Raw genomic sequence first — 16186 nt, forward strand, 5'->3', positions numbered from 1 at the left:
CATTAGCTTGACTGAATCGAGGATTTGGGGGGGGGGGGGTAATAATCTGCTTTTTGTTTTACATGCAACATGAAAAATGACATTTTAGGGCATGCTGTCATGCGGGAAGATCTACGATGAAAACCAATTCTTGTAAAAAAAAAAAATGGCCAGGTGGGGATTACGAACAAAATGAAGGTGATGAAGTGGAACAAGCCAGCATTCCAAAAAGGTTTAGTTGTACAGTGATACCTTGGCTTACGAACTTAATTAGTTCCCAGACAGAGTGTGTAAGGCGAGGTGTGTATCCCAAAAATTAATTTCCCATAGGAAACCAGTAAAATGAGAATAATCCGTTCCCAGGTCCCCATAAAACATGATTTTCTACTAAATAAGCCTTAAAACTACACAAAATATACATTATTCTATGTATAATAAATGTGCTATGGTACTATAATTAAAGAAATAAACTGTACAGTACAATAAAGTTGTTTTATTGACCTTTGTGATGGTCGATGGCTTGATGGAATGGAGTGGCCGTTTCATCAGTATTAAACACTTGATGAGGAACGTAGCCTTCTTCTTTCACCATCTTGAGGAATGATCCCTTCTAGGTGCTTTCTCTGCCATCATTTTACCTAGTTCCTCATCAATTGTGTTCTGTTTAGCTGGGTTGATAGCGTTTTGCATCACGTGTATAGATAGCTTGTGTGGGTTATTTGTGGAGTCTGATTGATGGGAATTTTAACCTTGCAGTCTACCTTTGAACTATCAAAGTTGAAAAATGTGCAAATTTCACTGTTTTCTATCCATTTTCTCACTCTCTCTCTGTCGTCTGCCTGTTTCTTTCATGTTTAAACCACCTCCCCTCACTGCTGCGTTCTTGACCAATCATGTGGCTTTAACCGACGACTGGGGGCGTGGAATAGTGCCATTTTCTTGTTAGAACAGGCTCGTTCGCGAACGACACATCAGTCATTGTGGCAGCTCTGTGTGTATCCTGAAAAATAGTTCGTATGCCAGGGTAAAATGTTCATAAATTTAACGTTCGTAAACTGAAAAGTTCGTAAGCAAAGGGGTTCGTAAACCGAGGTATCACTGTACTGGATTCTCAAGCGATGAAAGATGAGAGGTGGATTAATGAATTTCTCACAGCAAGGCGGCTAAAGCGATATCCATTTACCACGTTCGAGCTTCTTATCTGATGTCAGCGACGCATTAAAACGGGGGGGGGGGGGGGGTAGTGGGATGGTGAGGGAAAAGACAAGACATCTGGTGAGGACATGAATTTCGGAAAAATCTCATCTGATCTCCTGTGATTGTTCGAGCTTATCATCCAGAAAAAAATACATTTTGCGTGCACAACCCTGGCACTGGAGTGGACATATTTTTGCACACCATCTAGCAGCGAATGAGTGAATGAAAATTGTTAAATATAAAGGTGTGTGCCACAGTGCAGGTATGGATGTTTGAGGACCATCGGTGAGAATGATAACAGAGAGAAAAAAAAGAAAGTAGAAAAGGGGAAAAAAGGGGGGGTGCAGACGTGGTTAATTAACCCATTCACTGCCATTCACAAATTTATTCAGGAATTGAAAATTAGACGTTGAGCGCCATTCCTGAATTTATTTGGGTGCAGACAAAGCGCTGGCCATGGCCTCTGACATTGTTTTTTTTTTTCTTCCACAAGGGGTCAGCATTTCCCCTTTTTTCCATGTTAGCGCTTTGTTCTAGCTTCAGTTGTTGTGAAAGCGCTATATAAAACTAATATGTATTTATTGCGTTGTATTTTGTACACCTGTCCCCATTTCAAGCTCATATAACCCCAAATCCATATCATTTAGGAATTAACTTTTTTTTTCTGATAGAAGAAGCGTGTATAATGTTTCTAACGCTGTATCGAATGTCCTAAAACTCAATATTCTGTGGGTCTTAGAATTTGAGTGACAATGACACAAAACCTGTTTGAACTTATTTGACAAGTACGTCATCATAATATTTTATTAGTGTGTGCAGGTGTGCCGATTGCACTCACTCGTGCCTTCTTCTGACACCATTCCAAGTCCTTCAGCTTTGTTTTGTCTCTCGAAAGCGTTCAGATCCAAAACGCTGATCATAAACAACACACAGTTAGACAACAAACATCTACTCCACACGATGTGCAGCCTTTGTGCTCAAAGTTCTCGACTGCAGTTGTCATCGGGAAGGCTTTAGTTAGCAAGAAAATTCATGAAGCTGCGACTTATCAATTTCAAAACAGGATTTCAGTAGAGAATGCAGAGAAATATTCAAAGTGAAGTCACATCAAATGAAAACTACGTTAGAGACCTGCAGGATTGCATGAGAGATTGAACGCTCAAGAAGAAGCCCACGTCCTTTTTGTCCTTTAGGTAGTCCAGCATTCTCTACAGGTAGACAAAAAGCAAAGAATATGATGAGTGACAGATTTCTATTTGATGGAGAATAAGAAGTTATCATATTTAAAATGTTCATGCAGTTATATGCTTAGTCAACATGCGTGACTCAGTACACAATTGAAGCACAGAAAAACCTGGGGTCAATCTGAGGTCAACAGACACAGCTTGTTAAACTGTCATCTTCATCTCGGTCGAAGATCTGGCCTTGGGACAGAATTTAGGACTTGGGAAACTCCTTTATCACCGAAGCAATTTACGACTTGAAACTCCTTTACAGGAAGAGTTATTTTACAAATTTATCAGTTCATGGAAGAGACAATGTTTTATTGCTTACAGCTGTTGGTGCTTAGAACGTTCCAGTGGCGTGGTATTCTAATCAAGAAAACTATGTTTTACTAATGTATCACTTTCATTTGCATATACTCTCAATAAATAGCTTGGCAGAGGGCTGCAGGATTCAGGCGTCTGTCATGAATGGCTACGTCTCCTGCCGGCAGTAAAAGACAATCTTTCTGCGTTTGAGCCTTTGTCCATAGTGTCCGATCGAACATCTCTGACAGAACTCTACACAATGACTGACCTGCTGCACGTCGCAGTTGCCTCCATTGAGAATGGAGATTCCAAGTTTGAGAGTGGAAGAAAGCATCGATCCAGGCTCACCTGATACAAACAACCTGGCTCAATAATTGTAGACATTTAAATGCGTTCGACACAGAAAAATATACATAATATATAATAATGATAATAATAAAAAACAACACATGGCGTTATGAAATCAAACATGGCATTATTAACTCATTCACTGCCATTCCCAAATTTATTACGGAATTGAAAATATGACGGAGAGCGCCATTCCCCAAAATTGTTTTTTTTTTTTCATGCTTGAGTGCCGATAAAGCACTGGTCAAACCTCCGGCAATGGTTTTTTTTCCTTCCACAAGGGGGCAGCATTTCCCTGTTTTCCATATTAGCGGTTTGTTCCAGCTTTAGCTGTTGTACAAGCGCTATATAACCAATATGTATTCATTGCATTGTATTTTGGACATCAGCTCTCATTTCAATATCATATAACTCCAGACCCATACGATTTAGGAATTAACTATTTTTTTTCTGATGAAAGAAGAGAGTCGAAGGCAGGGGTGTCAAAGTCTTTTTTTTTTTTTGCCGCGGGACACATTGTAGTTCCTGTTTCCTCTTTCTGGCCGTTATGAATTTAGAAGGTTTCATCCACTCCTTATATTACATAGAGAGCGCACAACAAATTAATGAATAACTAGTTTTCAAATCTGAGGTCAAGAATGAGTGCTACATCCAAAAATAAGACATTTTGGTTAGGATTTTAGCCAGCATCATGGAGGTTCACAAGTTTAATTTGCTTTCACGGGCCGAAAAAAATTGATGTGGGGGCCGGATTTGGCCCCCGGGCCATGACTTTGACACCCGTGGTCTAAGGTTTCTAACGCTGCATTGAATGTTTATGTAGTGCTAAAACGTAATATTCTGTGGGTCCTGGAATTCATGTGACAATGACAAAAACCCTGGCACTGGAGTGGACACATTTTTTGCACATCGTCTGGCAGTGAATGAGTTAATGGCAGTGGTCGCTGGGCTGGTGCTCACTTGGATTTACTTGCTGAGTTATGACTGTATGTACTGTATAGTAAATCCCAACAACATTGCAGTTTGGCATTGAAAGACTTTTATGGGAAGGTTGGTAAGGGTACACGACGCGTGACGAAGTCTACCTTTGCAGGCGCTGATCATCTGCAGGACCATCTCAGCGGCCCCGCGATTGTGTAAACGGGACTGCTGGTACAGGAGCCTTTGCTTCTCCATCTCCTTTTCCTGGTGGGGGGGGCACAGCGGGAGGGAAGTGGTTGTAATTATGCACATACGGAATGCACTGCCCCCCTCAACCCCTCATACCATCTCTGTCTGCTGCACCTCAATGGTTGGCTCCTCCCCCTCCTGATCTCCCCCTTCGTCATCCTCACCAAGATGGCAACTCTGCAAGGAGATAACACAATGAAAAGAGCAAATGAATTTCAAGGCCTTTGACATGCAGGAGTGTCACTTATGACATGTTTTTTTTTTTTTTTTTTAGAACTTTTTGAGTCTAGGCGAGACCTCCTAATAATTATAATGCATAATGCAATGCAACAGTAATGCAAAATGTTGAAAAAAATGGCATGTTATCGCAATCCACAACATCGTTTTTGAATGGATTCTTATTTATTTATGCATTTATTTATTTATGCATTTATGGATGCGTTTATGGATGTGTTTATGTATGTACAGTAAAGTCTCGTTATATCGATATTCTCGGGAGTCCAAAAAAATATCGATATAACCGGGACTATCGATATATCCGACCCTGTGCGCATGTAATTTTCTCCTTGCGTTCATAGAAATAGTATCGTAATAAGCGGTACTATCGATATAACCGATATCGATATAACGAGACTTTACTGTATGTATGCATTTATTTATTTATTTATGCATTTATGTATGTTATGTAAAATGTCTTTTTTGAATGAATATTTATTTATTTATGTATGTATGTATTTATTTATTTATTTATGTATGCATTTATGTATCCATTTGTGTATGTTATGTAAAATGACTTTTTTGAATGAATATTTATTTATGTATGTATGTATGTATGTATTTATTTATTTATTTATTTATTTATGCATTTATGTATGCATTTATGTATGCATTTATGTATGCATTTGTGTATGCATTTATGTATGTTATGTAAAATGACTTTTTTGAATGAATATTTATTTATTTATTTATGGATGTGTTTATGTATGTATATATTTATGTATGTATTTATTTATTGATGCATTTATTTATGCACCAAATGGCATCGGGAATTAACAGGTTGCAAAATGTTGGAAAAATGTCATTTTCCGATCGCAATAAACAACATCTTTTTTTTGAATGGAGAATTCATATTTATTCATTTATGGATGTATTTATTCGACAACGTGAGCATAAAGCGGTGCGAGTGCTTACCTTTGCCATAATGTCAGCATATGACATATAGAGGTGGTCCACATCCAATTTTCTGTGGCAACAAAACAGTCAATGAGAAAGGAGGAGGGGAAAGAAGACAAATCCGAGACAAATGTACGTTTTTTCCGTCAAAGCGGTTCGGCTGAAATGCAGAATGAGTTGATGAAGCGGGTCGGGCTTGGTTTCCGTCTCTTCTTCCTCTTCCTCTTCCTCCTCCAGGGCTTTCTATTCAAGGGACACACAACCAGCTTAACCCTGACATTTTGTTCATTTTTCATTCACACATATTAAGAAGTTCTTCATTAAAAATGTCTATCTAAATGACATTTCTATAATAATAATAATAACAATAATAATAATCATCATCATCATAATACATTTCATTTCTAATTCAAATAAGTCAAACTGAATCACTTTTGTCCATAAATAAATAAATAAATAAATACATTAATTAATACATAAATAAACAATAAATAAATAAATAAATACGTATATAAATAAAGATAGCTCGCTAGATAGCTTACTAGATAGCAAGCTAGCTAAATACCTTAATAGATAAATAATTACGTTCACAAATAAATAAACAGCCAATAAATAGATTAATTAATACATAAATAAACACAAAGTAAATAAATAAATATATAAGTAAATGAAGTTAGCTAGCTAGCTAGATCAATAAATAACTAAATAAATAAAAAGATAGATAAGTAACTAAAAAGGCACACAATAAATAAATACATCAATACATAAATAAACACAAAATACATAAAATATAGAAATAAATAAAGCTAGCTAGCTAGCTAGCTAGCTAGATACGTAGATAGATAGATAGATAGATAGATAGATAGATAGATAGATAGATAGATAGATAGATAGATAGATAGATAGATAGATAGATAGATAGATAGATAGATAGATAGATAGATATTTATTTAAAAAAAATAGATAGTTAGCTCCATGTTTGTGAATTCTAGTTTCACTTGAAGAAAAGTACTCTAGTCGAAGGGAATATGACGGACCGATAAATCGTCAATCATCTTGTCCTCAAACGAGTAGCCTTCCGTTTCCAACCAGTTGCGTTTGTAGGCATCCAGAAACATGTTGGTGGCTCTGTGCCTGCAAAACGGACGTTTTGTTAGCATTATTCATGCTTCAAATCATTAAGCATTTTTGTAGTTCTCAAACCTTTGAGCCCGGGACACCTTTATAACATTATTTTTTTAGGCACTTGAAATATAGGATTCTGATTCATACAATATCGTGTTTTTGTAATAATAATAATAATAATAATAATAATAATAATAACAATAATAATAATAATAATAAATGTCATTTCTAAGCGCCTTTCAAAACTCTCAAGGTAACTTTTCAGTCACAGGATCAGTTTTTCTGTGGGTGAGCAGCGGCAGCCACACGCGCCAGCATTCGCTCAAGTAGCGGAAGTAACTAGCTGGCAAATAGATAGCTAATACGTAGCGAATGCATAGCTAATACCTAGTGAATAGATAGCTAATAGTTAATGAATAGATAGCTAATAGCTAGTGAATAGATAGCCAATAGCTAACGAATAGATCGCTAATAGCCAGCGAATAGATAGTAAGCGTTAGACAGCATCATCTACCCAATTTTAGCCATCCCAGAGAGCGGCCATTTTGTCGCTTCTTGTCAACTGAAATGGTTGCTCAGGTAGGTAACAACCGATTGTGGTTTAGGTGAGCCAAAATAGAACCGTTGCAGACCCTCAAGCGTTTGAGAACCACCGTATTAGGGGAGAATCATCACGTGGGGATATTGTAGAGGGGTGTCATCCGGAAACAGGCCACCACGGCCCTCCTTCGTTGTTTGGATAGAAGCTTGTGCCACACCATCTTCTTGGATTTGAAGGGATGTTCTGTCTACAATACAAAAAGAAAACAAAGCCTTCACGTGCCACCAAATGGAGAGGCGGGATTCAGGCTTTTATTGACAAAATACGCAACAAAGTAGTTTTAAGGCTTAGAAAATTAGAAAGTAGAAAATTATGTTTTATGAGGACCTGGGAACAGATTATTCTCATTTGAATGATTTCCTATGGGAAATTAATTTTTGAGATGCACACTTTTTCGCTTTACACAGTCTATCTGGGAACCAATTAAGTTTGTAAACCAAGGTATCACTGTATATTGGTTTTGTTTGTACTCACCAGGTCAATGTGGTAGAGGACAGCAGACACTTCTTGGACCCTTTTGACCACCTTCTCGGGATCTTCGGCATCTTCAGCCTTTCCAGACATCTCCTTATATAAGGACATTTGCCATCGCATGGCTGGATCTTCTTCCTGTAAGTCGTATAATTCGCATTGGGTATCTGTTGTGCTAATTTTCCTCCCATCACTTCTTTTTATTTCTTTAGCTATCCAACTATCTATCTAGCTAGTTAGTTAGTTACCTAAATGGCTACCTAGCTAGCTATCTATTTTCTGTCTATTTGCTATCTCTTAGCTAACTGGCTGGCTAGCTAGCAATCTGGCTGGCTATCTATTAGTTATATAGCAAGCTGTCTAGCTGGCTATTTATTAGCTATCTATTAGCTAGCTAGCTTTCTATGTATTTGAGTTACTACCGGGTTGAGTGAACGCTGCTGGAGCGAGTGGCTGCCACTGCTCACCCACCTGTGACTATAAAGTGACCGTGACAGTTTTAAAAGGCGTTTATAAATGAAATGTATTATTGTTATTATTACTTCTATTAGCTAGCTTTCTATCTATTTGAGTTACTTCCGGGTTAAGTGAACGCTGGCGCAAGTGGCTGCCGTGGCTCACCCGCAGAAAAACCTATCCTGTGACTATGAAGTGACCTTGAGAGTTTTGAAAGACGCTTATAAATGAAATGTATTATTATTATTATTATTATTATTATTATTATTATTATTGGATTGGACTTTATTAGTGTCGCAGTGGAGAAATTTACATTTCACAGCACCAGTTATGAAAGGAATATAATAATAATAATAATAATAATAATAATAATAATAATGATAATAATAATAATAATAAATCAGAACTTGGGATTATAATGATTTCGAGAAAACTGAATGTTTTTAGGTGGGCCTTATAGAAAATAGGGCAATCTATTCTTCATTTTATTGATTTTTTTTTCGGAAAGCATGATATTGTGTATCGTCAATAATCAACTTACCTTGCCTTGAAAATGTAGATTGTTGTGTAAAAATTCCCTCACTTCTTCATCTGTGTCTTTCTGCAAGAGAAATGAACGTTTTCATGTATTTTTCGGCAGAGCTGAATCGATAACGGCGTGTCCAGATATTCATTTTGGCTTCCATGTGTCACAATACCAATGAGTATCTAATCTTGGCCATGTTGATGAGCTCCTGATCTGCGGGTGAGCACATGTTCAATCCGATGGGAAGCATCTTCTTTAACGCCGCCACGATGAGCGACGTCTGCACTGAGTAGCGGTCCCCCCGCCGTTTCTTCTTGGTACGCTCCTGCTCGGAGCCTCCGGACTGACAGAAAAGGACAAAATGAAACGTTGACGGCGACCCGAAGATGCTTTTCAGTCAAGTGTCAAAGGTATAAAAGGGAACGAGAAAGATGTGCAATGTGATGGCCTGATTCACATCATGCACAGTGGAACACAAACAATAAAAAAGACCTGACAAGAAAAATAAAGCTCAGATCAACAAGTACGCTTTCTGTACTAGTACTAGTAGCGTCAATGAATTAGATGTGTAGGGTGGCTATGTGTGTGTGACTGTAACATCAATCAGATCCTACTAGTGCCATCAGATAAAACGTACAAGTACATTATTTTGTACTTCACTTTGAAAACAATAAGTGCGCCTTATAGCTATCTGGCTAGCTAGCTAGCTATGCAGCTGTCTATTTATTAGCTATATGCTATCTAGCTAGTCAGCTAACTGTCTAGCTGGCTATCGATTAGCTAGCTTTCTATCTATTTGAGTTACTTCTGGGTTGAGTGGACGCTAGCGCGTGTGGCTGCCACTGCTCACCCACGTAAAAACCGATGCTGCGACTGTAAAGTGACCTTGAGAGTTTTGAAAGGCACTTATAAATTAAATGTATTATTATTATTATTATTATTATTATTATTAGCTCGCTATTTGCTATCTTTAAGCTATCTGGATGACTAGCTAGCTCGCTATCTATTAGGTATCTAGCTGGTTGCTATCTAGCTAGGTATCTGTTGGCTATGGCTATGTTGGCAACCAATGATTGGCTAGTCACTAGCCAATCATAGGCTAGTCATTGGCTAGACACTAGCCAATCATAATATCACTAGCGGCGAGTTATAAGCGCATACTGGCCAGAGCTAGCACACTGTATCTGTAGCGAGCTGTATAAGGAAATATATTTTTGTGTCGATTTAATAGCGGTTTTTGTCAACCCACAATGGTTCAAGGAGAAGAAATTGATTTGATTGCAGATATACTGTTAAAGCCTTTTTCAAGACGGACTTTTAAAGAGTAGATGGACATCATTCAGAAAGGTTGGACAGCTCTGAAGACAGTTTAATGATTGTATTTCTTCAGATTCTTCTTGCTATTGCCACCCTCTAGTGTACGTGTAGTCAATCAAACAACACTCGTAGCTGTAGATCTATTCAGACATAGCACTACTGAAGGCCTAGCGATGAAATACACGGCCCGCCACTGGTTTAAATGTTATTGGTTTGTTTTGAATTTGTATAATTCACAAATAATGGATCCCAGCAAATGAGAAAACCGTATTAGCGTGGCTAAAAATATACCTAATTCAAATGAGATCGCCAAAAAAATAGATAGAACTACCTAGCTAACTGCACAAATGGAAACTAACCTTTTAATAATGTGACAGGAACGACAATAATATTGTTGCAATAGCAATTTCGTAATATTGCCATTGTTGTTACATCGCTATTATTCACTGAAGAATAGATAGACATCATTAAGGTTGGACAACTCCAAAGCTTGCAAAAATAGCAAATAATGGTGCAAATTTCTGAGGTTATCCCAAATCCACACATTCATAGTTAAAAATCGAATAGTTTAATGACAGTTTCTTCAAGTCACCAGTTATTCCCTGGCCAATGGCACCCTCTAGTGGAGGTGTAGTAATATCACAACATACTTGCAGCTGATTGATTCAGATATAGCACTACTGAAGGCCTAGGAGTGACATGACACGTTCATTCTTTTCCCATGCAGAGAAGAAGAGAAATAGCGCAAAACACCCAAAATAATACAAAACAAATGTTGTTGTTGATGTTGAGGCTCACAATCAGAGAAGAATCCACCCATCAGTGGAATTTAACATGAAAAAGAAATCGCAACTATCTACAGGCAAACGTTTTGATGATGGGATGATGGCGCTCGGCAGCAGGCCAGCACGCATCAATAGGACGTGAAATTGCTAAACCGAGCGCCATGACGCCCGTCAGCCCACTAAAATCTACAACACAGAGATTTTCATCAAGGCGCGCCAGACCCCCCGCTCACTAATACGCACACACGCACAAACACAAGCACGCACACACTGACTAAAGTTGAAAGGTCGTGAAAAATAACAGTATTATTACTACATATGTGACAGCTGGAACTAATCATTAACTTGAGGAATTATTATGTTTAAAAATAAGCTTGTTTTACCAATAACTATCATGTTCTGGGTTGAGTGAACGCTGGCGCGTGTGGCTGCCACTGCTCACCCGCAGAAAAAATATCCTGTGACTGTAAAGTGTCCTTGAGAGTTTTGAAAGGCGCTTTTAAATGAAATGTATTATTATTATTATTATTATTATCACGACTATTATGATGATGATGATGATGATGATGATTATTATTATTATTATTGTTTTGATAACGATATTGATTATGATTGATTATGATGATGATTATTATTATGATTATTATGATGATGATGATGATGATGATGATTATTATTATTATTATTACGATTATGATGATGATGATGGTTATTATTATTATTTTTATTATGTTGATGATTACTATGATGATGATGATGATTATTATGATGATGATGATGATGATTATTATGATTATGTTGATGATTGATTATTATAATGATGATGATGATTATTATGATGATGATGATGATGATGATGATGATGATTATTATTATTATTACGATTATGATGATGATGATGGTTATTATTATTATTTTGATTATGTTGATGATTGATTATTATGATGATGATGATGATTATTATGATGATGATGATGATGATTATTATGATTATGTTGATGATTGATTATTATAATGATGATGATGATTATTATGATGATGGTGATTATTATTATTGTTATTATTATTATTAACAAGAGGAAAAAATTAAAAAAAATGTTTTAGTAAAAAAACAGGACATTATTTTGACTTAGCAGTAAACAAATACATCCTGGTCATTGTTCTGAAGGTAACGGTAGTGCGTGTGTGAAGAGTTTCCTCTCTTCACTTCTTTTTATTTATTTGGTTATCTCGCTAGCTATTTAGCTATCTATCTGGCTATCTAGCTAGCTGGCTATTAGCTATCTATTTTCTATCTATTAGCTTACTGGCTAGCTTTCTATCTATTTGAGTTACCTCCGTGTTGAGTGAACGCTGGCGTGTGTGGCTGCCGCTGCTCACCTATAGAAAAACCGATCCTGTGACTGTAAAGTGACCTTAAGAGTTTTGAAAGGCGCTTATAAATGTCGTGATACTTTTCACTGGACAGTGACTCAATCACACATTGTGTGTACATGCGTGCGTGCGTGCGCATTAGCGAGCATGTGCGGAGGTCTGCGTGGCGACAAGTGCGGCGATCCACGGCGGCGCGAAGCTATTGGCCAGAAAACCCAGAAGGTGCCCATGCGTTCAGCCCAGCGCTCGTGCACAAACACAGTCTAACCTTTCCATCTCCGGTCTAGCGGACGCCGTCCGAGCCCGAGTCAGGATACAAAGAGAGAGCATAGTTAGCATACGCCAGCGTCGACCCACCACCAACACCACAAACTGCCTCTGAATAACGCTCCAGGGAATTTTGCCGCATGGGTGGTGTGAAAGTAAATCGCATCTCGCAAGTACAGCGTTGGAATTCTTACACTCTCTTCTTTCATCAGGAAAAAAAAGTTAATTCCTAAGTTATATAGGTCCGGAGTTATATGAGCTTGAAATGAGGGCAACTGTCTAAAATACAATGCAATACATAAATATTGGTTTACTGTATATCGCGCTTTAACAACAGCTGAAACTGGAACAAAGCGCGAACATGGAAAAAAGGAGGAAATGACGCCCCCTTGTGGAAAAGGAAAACCATTGCAAGAGGCCATGGCCAGCGCTTTATCGGCATCCAAGCATGAAAAAACAAGATCCGAACAAATTCGGAAATGGCGCTCTATGTCATATTTTCAATTCTCGAATAGATTCGTGAATGGCAGTGAATGAGTTAATGGTCTATTGCAGTATTTTTTCAACTTTATATATTAAGTCATAAAGTAAATATTTTTTCTACATTCAAGCGCAGTGTTAATATCCATACTGTGCATAATATTGCAGTGGTTCACAGTAATGACATAATAATGAACCTTCCTTAGGAATTAAATCTCCTACTGCGCTACTAGATTGTAACATTGGTCATGACGGAGTGATTTTGTACCAGTAGTTTATGACTTCTTCAGTACCAAACAGTATTATCATACTAGTTCATAGGATTTGTATGTACTAGTGATGGGAAAACAAAGCTTCATGAAGCACTTGTGATATTTTTCAACACCTCCAGGTGGTGCTCTCGGTTTATATGTAAAGGTTAGTGCAAAGGAAATCTACTGCATCTTTAAACCAAGAGTGCCATCTAGAGGAGTTAAAAACGATCACAGGTACTTCATGAAGCTTCACGAATATGTCCATCGTATACAGACACTCCCCAATTTACGAACGAGATACCTTCCGAACGGTTGTTCGTAAGATGAATTTGTTCGTAAGTTGTTTCAGTGTTATATTTTGTAGGGGATGTATGGATAAGGTTTATATCAGTAAATACCTGTATTAGTTTGTACTGAAAAATAAACATTTAATAAAATATATGCTCTATCAAGATATGTACAAGTACAACTGAAAAGAATACTACATATGTTAGAGAGCAAAAATGTTCATACGTACAGTTGTTCGTAACTCGAATGTTCGTAAGTAGGGGAGCATCTGTATAATGGTGTGATCTCACTGCTGCGAATCGTTTGTCATTAAACAGAGGTCATTGATCACCATGCTTCAGATACCGTATCCTAATGATGCCACGTAGAGGCAAAATGTAACAAAAAGGAAAGAAATCGGATTTGTGTCGCTTGAACCACCGCGTGTAAATCCGGTTTGAATCTGAATAAACGTTTATGTGTGTGTGCGTTTGTGCGTTTGTGTGTGTGTGTTTCCATTCTTACCTTGCTCATCTTGCTCTTACTATCAGCGGTGAGAAAGGACATGTTGTTGATCTCATTCATCACGACAAAGTTCTGTTCCTCGCGCTTGAAATTCTGCGATAACAGCACACACACACACAAACACACACACACACATTCCTGTTTCAATACTTTTGTGAGGTCCGAATAACCGAATAACGTTTGAGTGTCATGAGTGAAGACGACAAAGGAAACGTGGACGGCAAAACTCACGTGAGATTTGGACCAGAAAATGAAGACCTCGCCCACCATCCTGAAAAGCTCTTCTGCGTCGGGATCGGGACACGTCAGCCATCTTGCCCTGCGGACAAAGAGCGATGACATCACGTGGATAACACGATCTTTCGTAAGACTCCCGGTTCCCTGAATCTACCTGTTGTTGTCCACATAGCGGATGAGCAAAGGGTAAAGGGCGTAGAGGTCCCGGCACAGCACGGCAAACTCATCTCGGATGGTTCCGTTCTCGCTGTCCACCTCAGTCTTGCCTTCCATGCGTAGATGGTCCTCCTCGGCCACCACTTTGCCTGAGCGCTTCTTTAGCTTCTCCATGGTGGGTATGAAGTGCGATTTGAGCATCTCGGGCTTGGCTCGGCTCACGATTGGCTGAGCAAATACTGCACGCATTGTGAGACCAAATCTTCATGATGATATACAGACGATCCTCTACTTACGAACATTCGAGTTACGAACGATGGTACATACGAACATTTTTGTCATAACATATGTAGTATTCTTCTCAGTTGTACATGTACATATCTTTATAGAGCATATATTTTTATTTTTCAGTACGCTTTCAAGAACATTTGAAATACTATATCTCAGAAATGTGAATATGAATCCATATACAAGACATCCTTGTCAACATTTTTGTCATAACATATGTAGTATTCCCCTCAGTTGTACATGTACATATCTTTATAGAGCATATATTTTTATTTTTCAGTACAAACCAATACAGGTTACTTATATAAGCCTTAAACAACTTATATGAGCGTACTGAAAAATAAAAATATATGTTCTATAAAGATATGTACATGTACAACTGAGGAGAATACTACATATGTTACGACAAAAATGTTCGTATGTACCGTTGTTCGTAACTGGAATGTTCGTAAGGATGATAGTACATCAGTCATAGTTCTTTTTGCCTGAAAAATTGTTCTCCCCTTGTACAGCTCAATCTTAAGACATATTTTTGTACCTGCTTTTATACATACTCGGTATTAGTCTTTTTTTTTATTGGCTCAACGTATGTCGACGTGCAGTATTTTGGACTTAGCACTTTTCCCAAACAAAACTATGAAAGTGTGGCGGGCACTAGGACCAGGCATCTCACCCAACAGGTGCACAGTGGGGGCGTGTCTATGTTAAGAATATGTTACTGCATTTTTCCTGGTTCAAGTCAGATTTGTTAGCAGTTGGAATAAAGACGTACTCCAGTCAGTGGTGTGTTCTCCTTCCTCAACTGCTCCACTGGTGACCCTGACGTGATCCAGTGTAGCAGTTGCGGAAGGAGAACACAATGCGACCATTTTGTTCAAATCTAAGCTCCCACGAACCTGCCAACCTCTTCATCCAGGACGCCTCGTCGATACCCAGGTTGTTGACCACTATCTTCATGATGCTACCAAGGAGCTGGTTGAGATGCTCAGAGGTGACCGAGGTACAGATCTGGCCCTCAAGCTCGGGAAAATTTTCCAAGCCTCTCTCCCACCAGCGCGGGAGGTAATTGCACAGCATGGGCAAAGTAATCTCGATCACGTGAGGCATTTCCGTGTAGCGTGCCCCTGACTCTGCCAGGTCATGGATCTCCTTCATGAGGATATCCAGCTCGGGGATGTCGGGACAGAGCTCCTCCACTTGGCTAGGAAGACCCAGAACTGGAACACACGGTCATTGTCATTTTCACTCAAATTTCAGGAGAATATTGAGTTTTAGGACTACATAAACATTCAATGCTGTGTAATAAACAGACTCTCTTCTTTCATCAGAAAAAAAACATGTTAATTCCTAAGTTATATGGGTCTGGAGTAATCGGAGCTTGAAATTGAGGCGGCTGTATAAAAGGCAAATAATGTGCCCTCGTGGGAGGGAAAAACATTGCCAGAGGTCTGACCGAAGCTTTAAAGGAGAACCGACACGTTTTTTTTGTTACCTAACTGACATCAGAAAACGTTTTATAGCATCTAAAATACCCAAAACACGCAGGCTGATATTTTCAGTCAATGCAAAACACCAATAAAAATGACAAAGTGTCCCAAAACTGCCACAAAATGAGCTAGGAACTGGGCAAATTCAGAAAGTCCCGCCCCTTTATTCGT

At 38.4% G+C, this 16186-nt stretch overlaps 1 protein-coding gene across 1 annotated transcript in view; it reads right to left on the bottom strand.

The window, feature by feature from the left end:
- Positions 1 to 16186, bottom strand: part of ryr1b (ryanodine receptor 1b (skeletal)) — a 92176-nt gene that overhangs the window by 15253 nt on the left and 60737 nt on the right. Inside the window, exons 71-88 of the mRNA XM_089012913.1 lie at positions 15425 to 15745; positions 14239 to 14479; positions 14079 to 14166; positions 13848 to 13940; positions 12323 to 12337; positions 8751 to 8921; positions 8594 to 8653; positions 7600 to 7734; positions 7200 to 7312; positions 6437 to 6533; positions 5536 to 5642; positions 5418 to 5469; positions 4323 to 4403; positions 4142 to 4241; positions 2977 to 3056; positions 2308 to 2384; positions 2015 to 2088; positions 1163 to 1180 (exon numbers count right to left, since the gene is read on the bottom strand). Of these exons, the coding sequence (XP_088869039.1) occupies positions 1163 to 1180; positions 2015 to 2088; positions 2308 to 2384; positions 2977 to 3056; positions 4142 to 4241; positions 4323 to 4403; positions 5418 to 5469; positions 5536 to 5642; positions 6437 to 6533; positions 7200 to 7312; positions 7600 to 7734; positions 8594 to 8653; positions 8751 to 8921; positions 12323 to 12337; positions 13848 to 13940; positions 14079 to 14166; positions 14239 to 14479; positions 15425 to 15745 (1923 nt within the window). The remainder of the gene's footprint in view (positions 1 to 1162; positions 1181 to 2014; positions 2089 to 2307; positions 2385 to 2976; positions 3057 to 4141; positions 4242 to 4322; positions 4404 to 5417; positions 5470 to 5535; positions 5643 to 6436; positions 6534 to 7199; positions 7313 to 7599; positions 7735 to 8593; positions 8654 to 8750; positions 8922 to 12322; positions 12338 to 13847; positions 13941 to 14078; positions 14167 to 14238; positions 14480 to 15424; positions 15746 to 16186) is intronic.

The sequence above is a fragment of the Hippocampus bargibanti genome, linkage group LG14 (assembly GCF_051943395.1).
Source record: "Hippocampus bargibanti isolate YZ-2025 linkage group LG14, ASM5194339v1, whole genome shotgun sequence".
In the NCBI taxonomy this organism is placed as follows: domain Eukaryota; kingdom Metazoa; phylum Chordata; class Actinopteri; order Syngnathiformes; family Syngnathidae; genus Hippocampus; species Hippocampus bargibanti.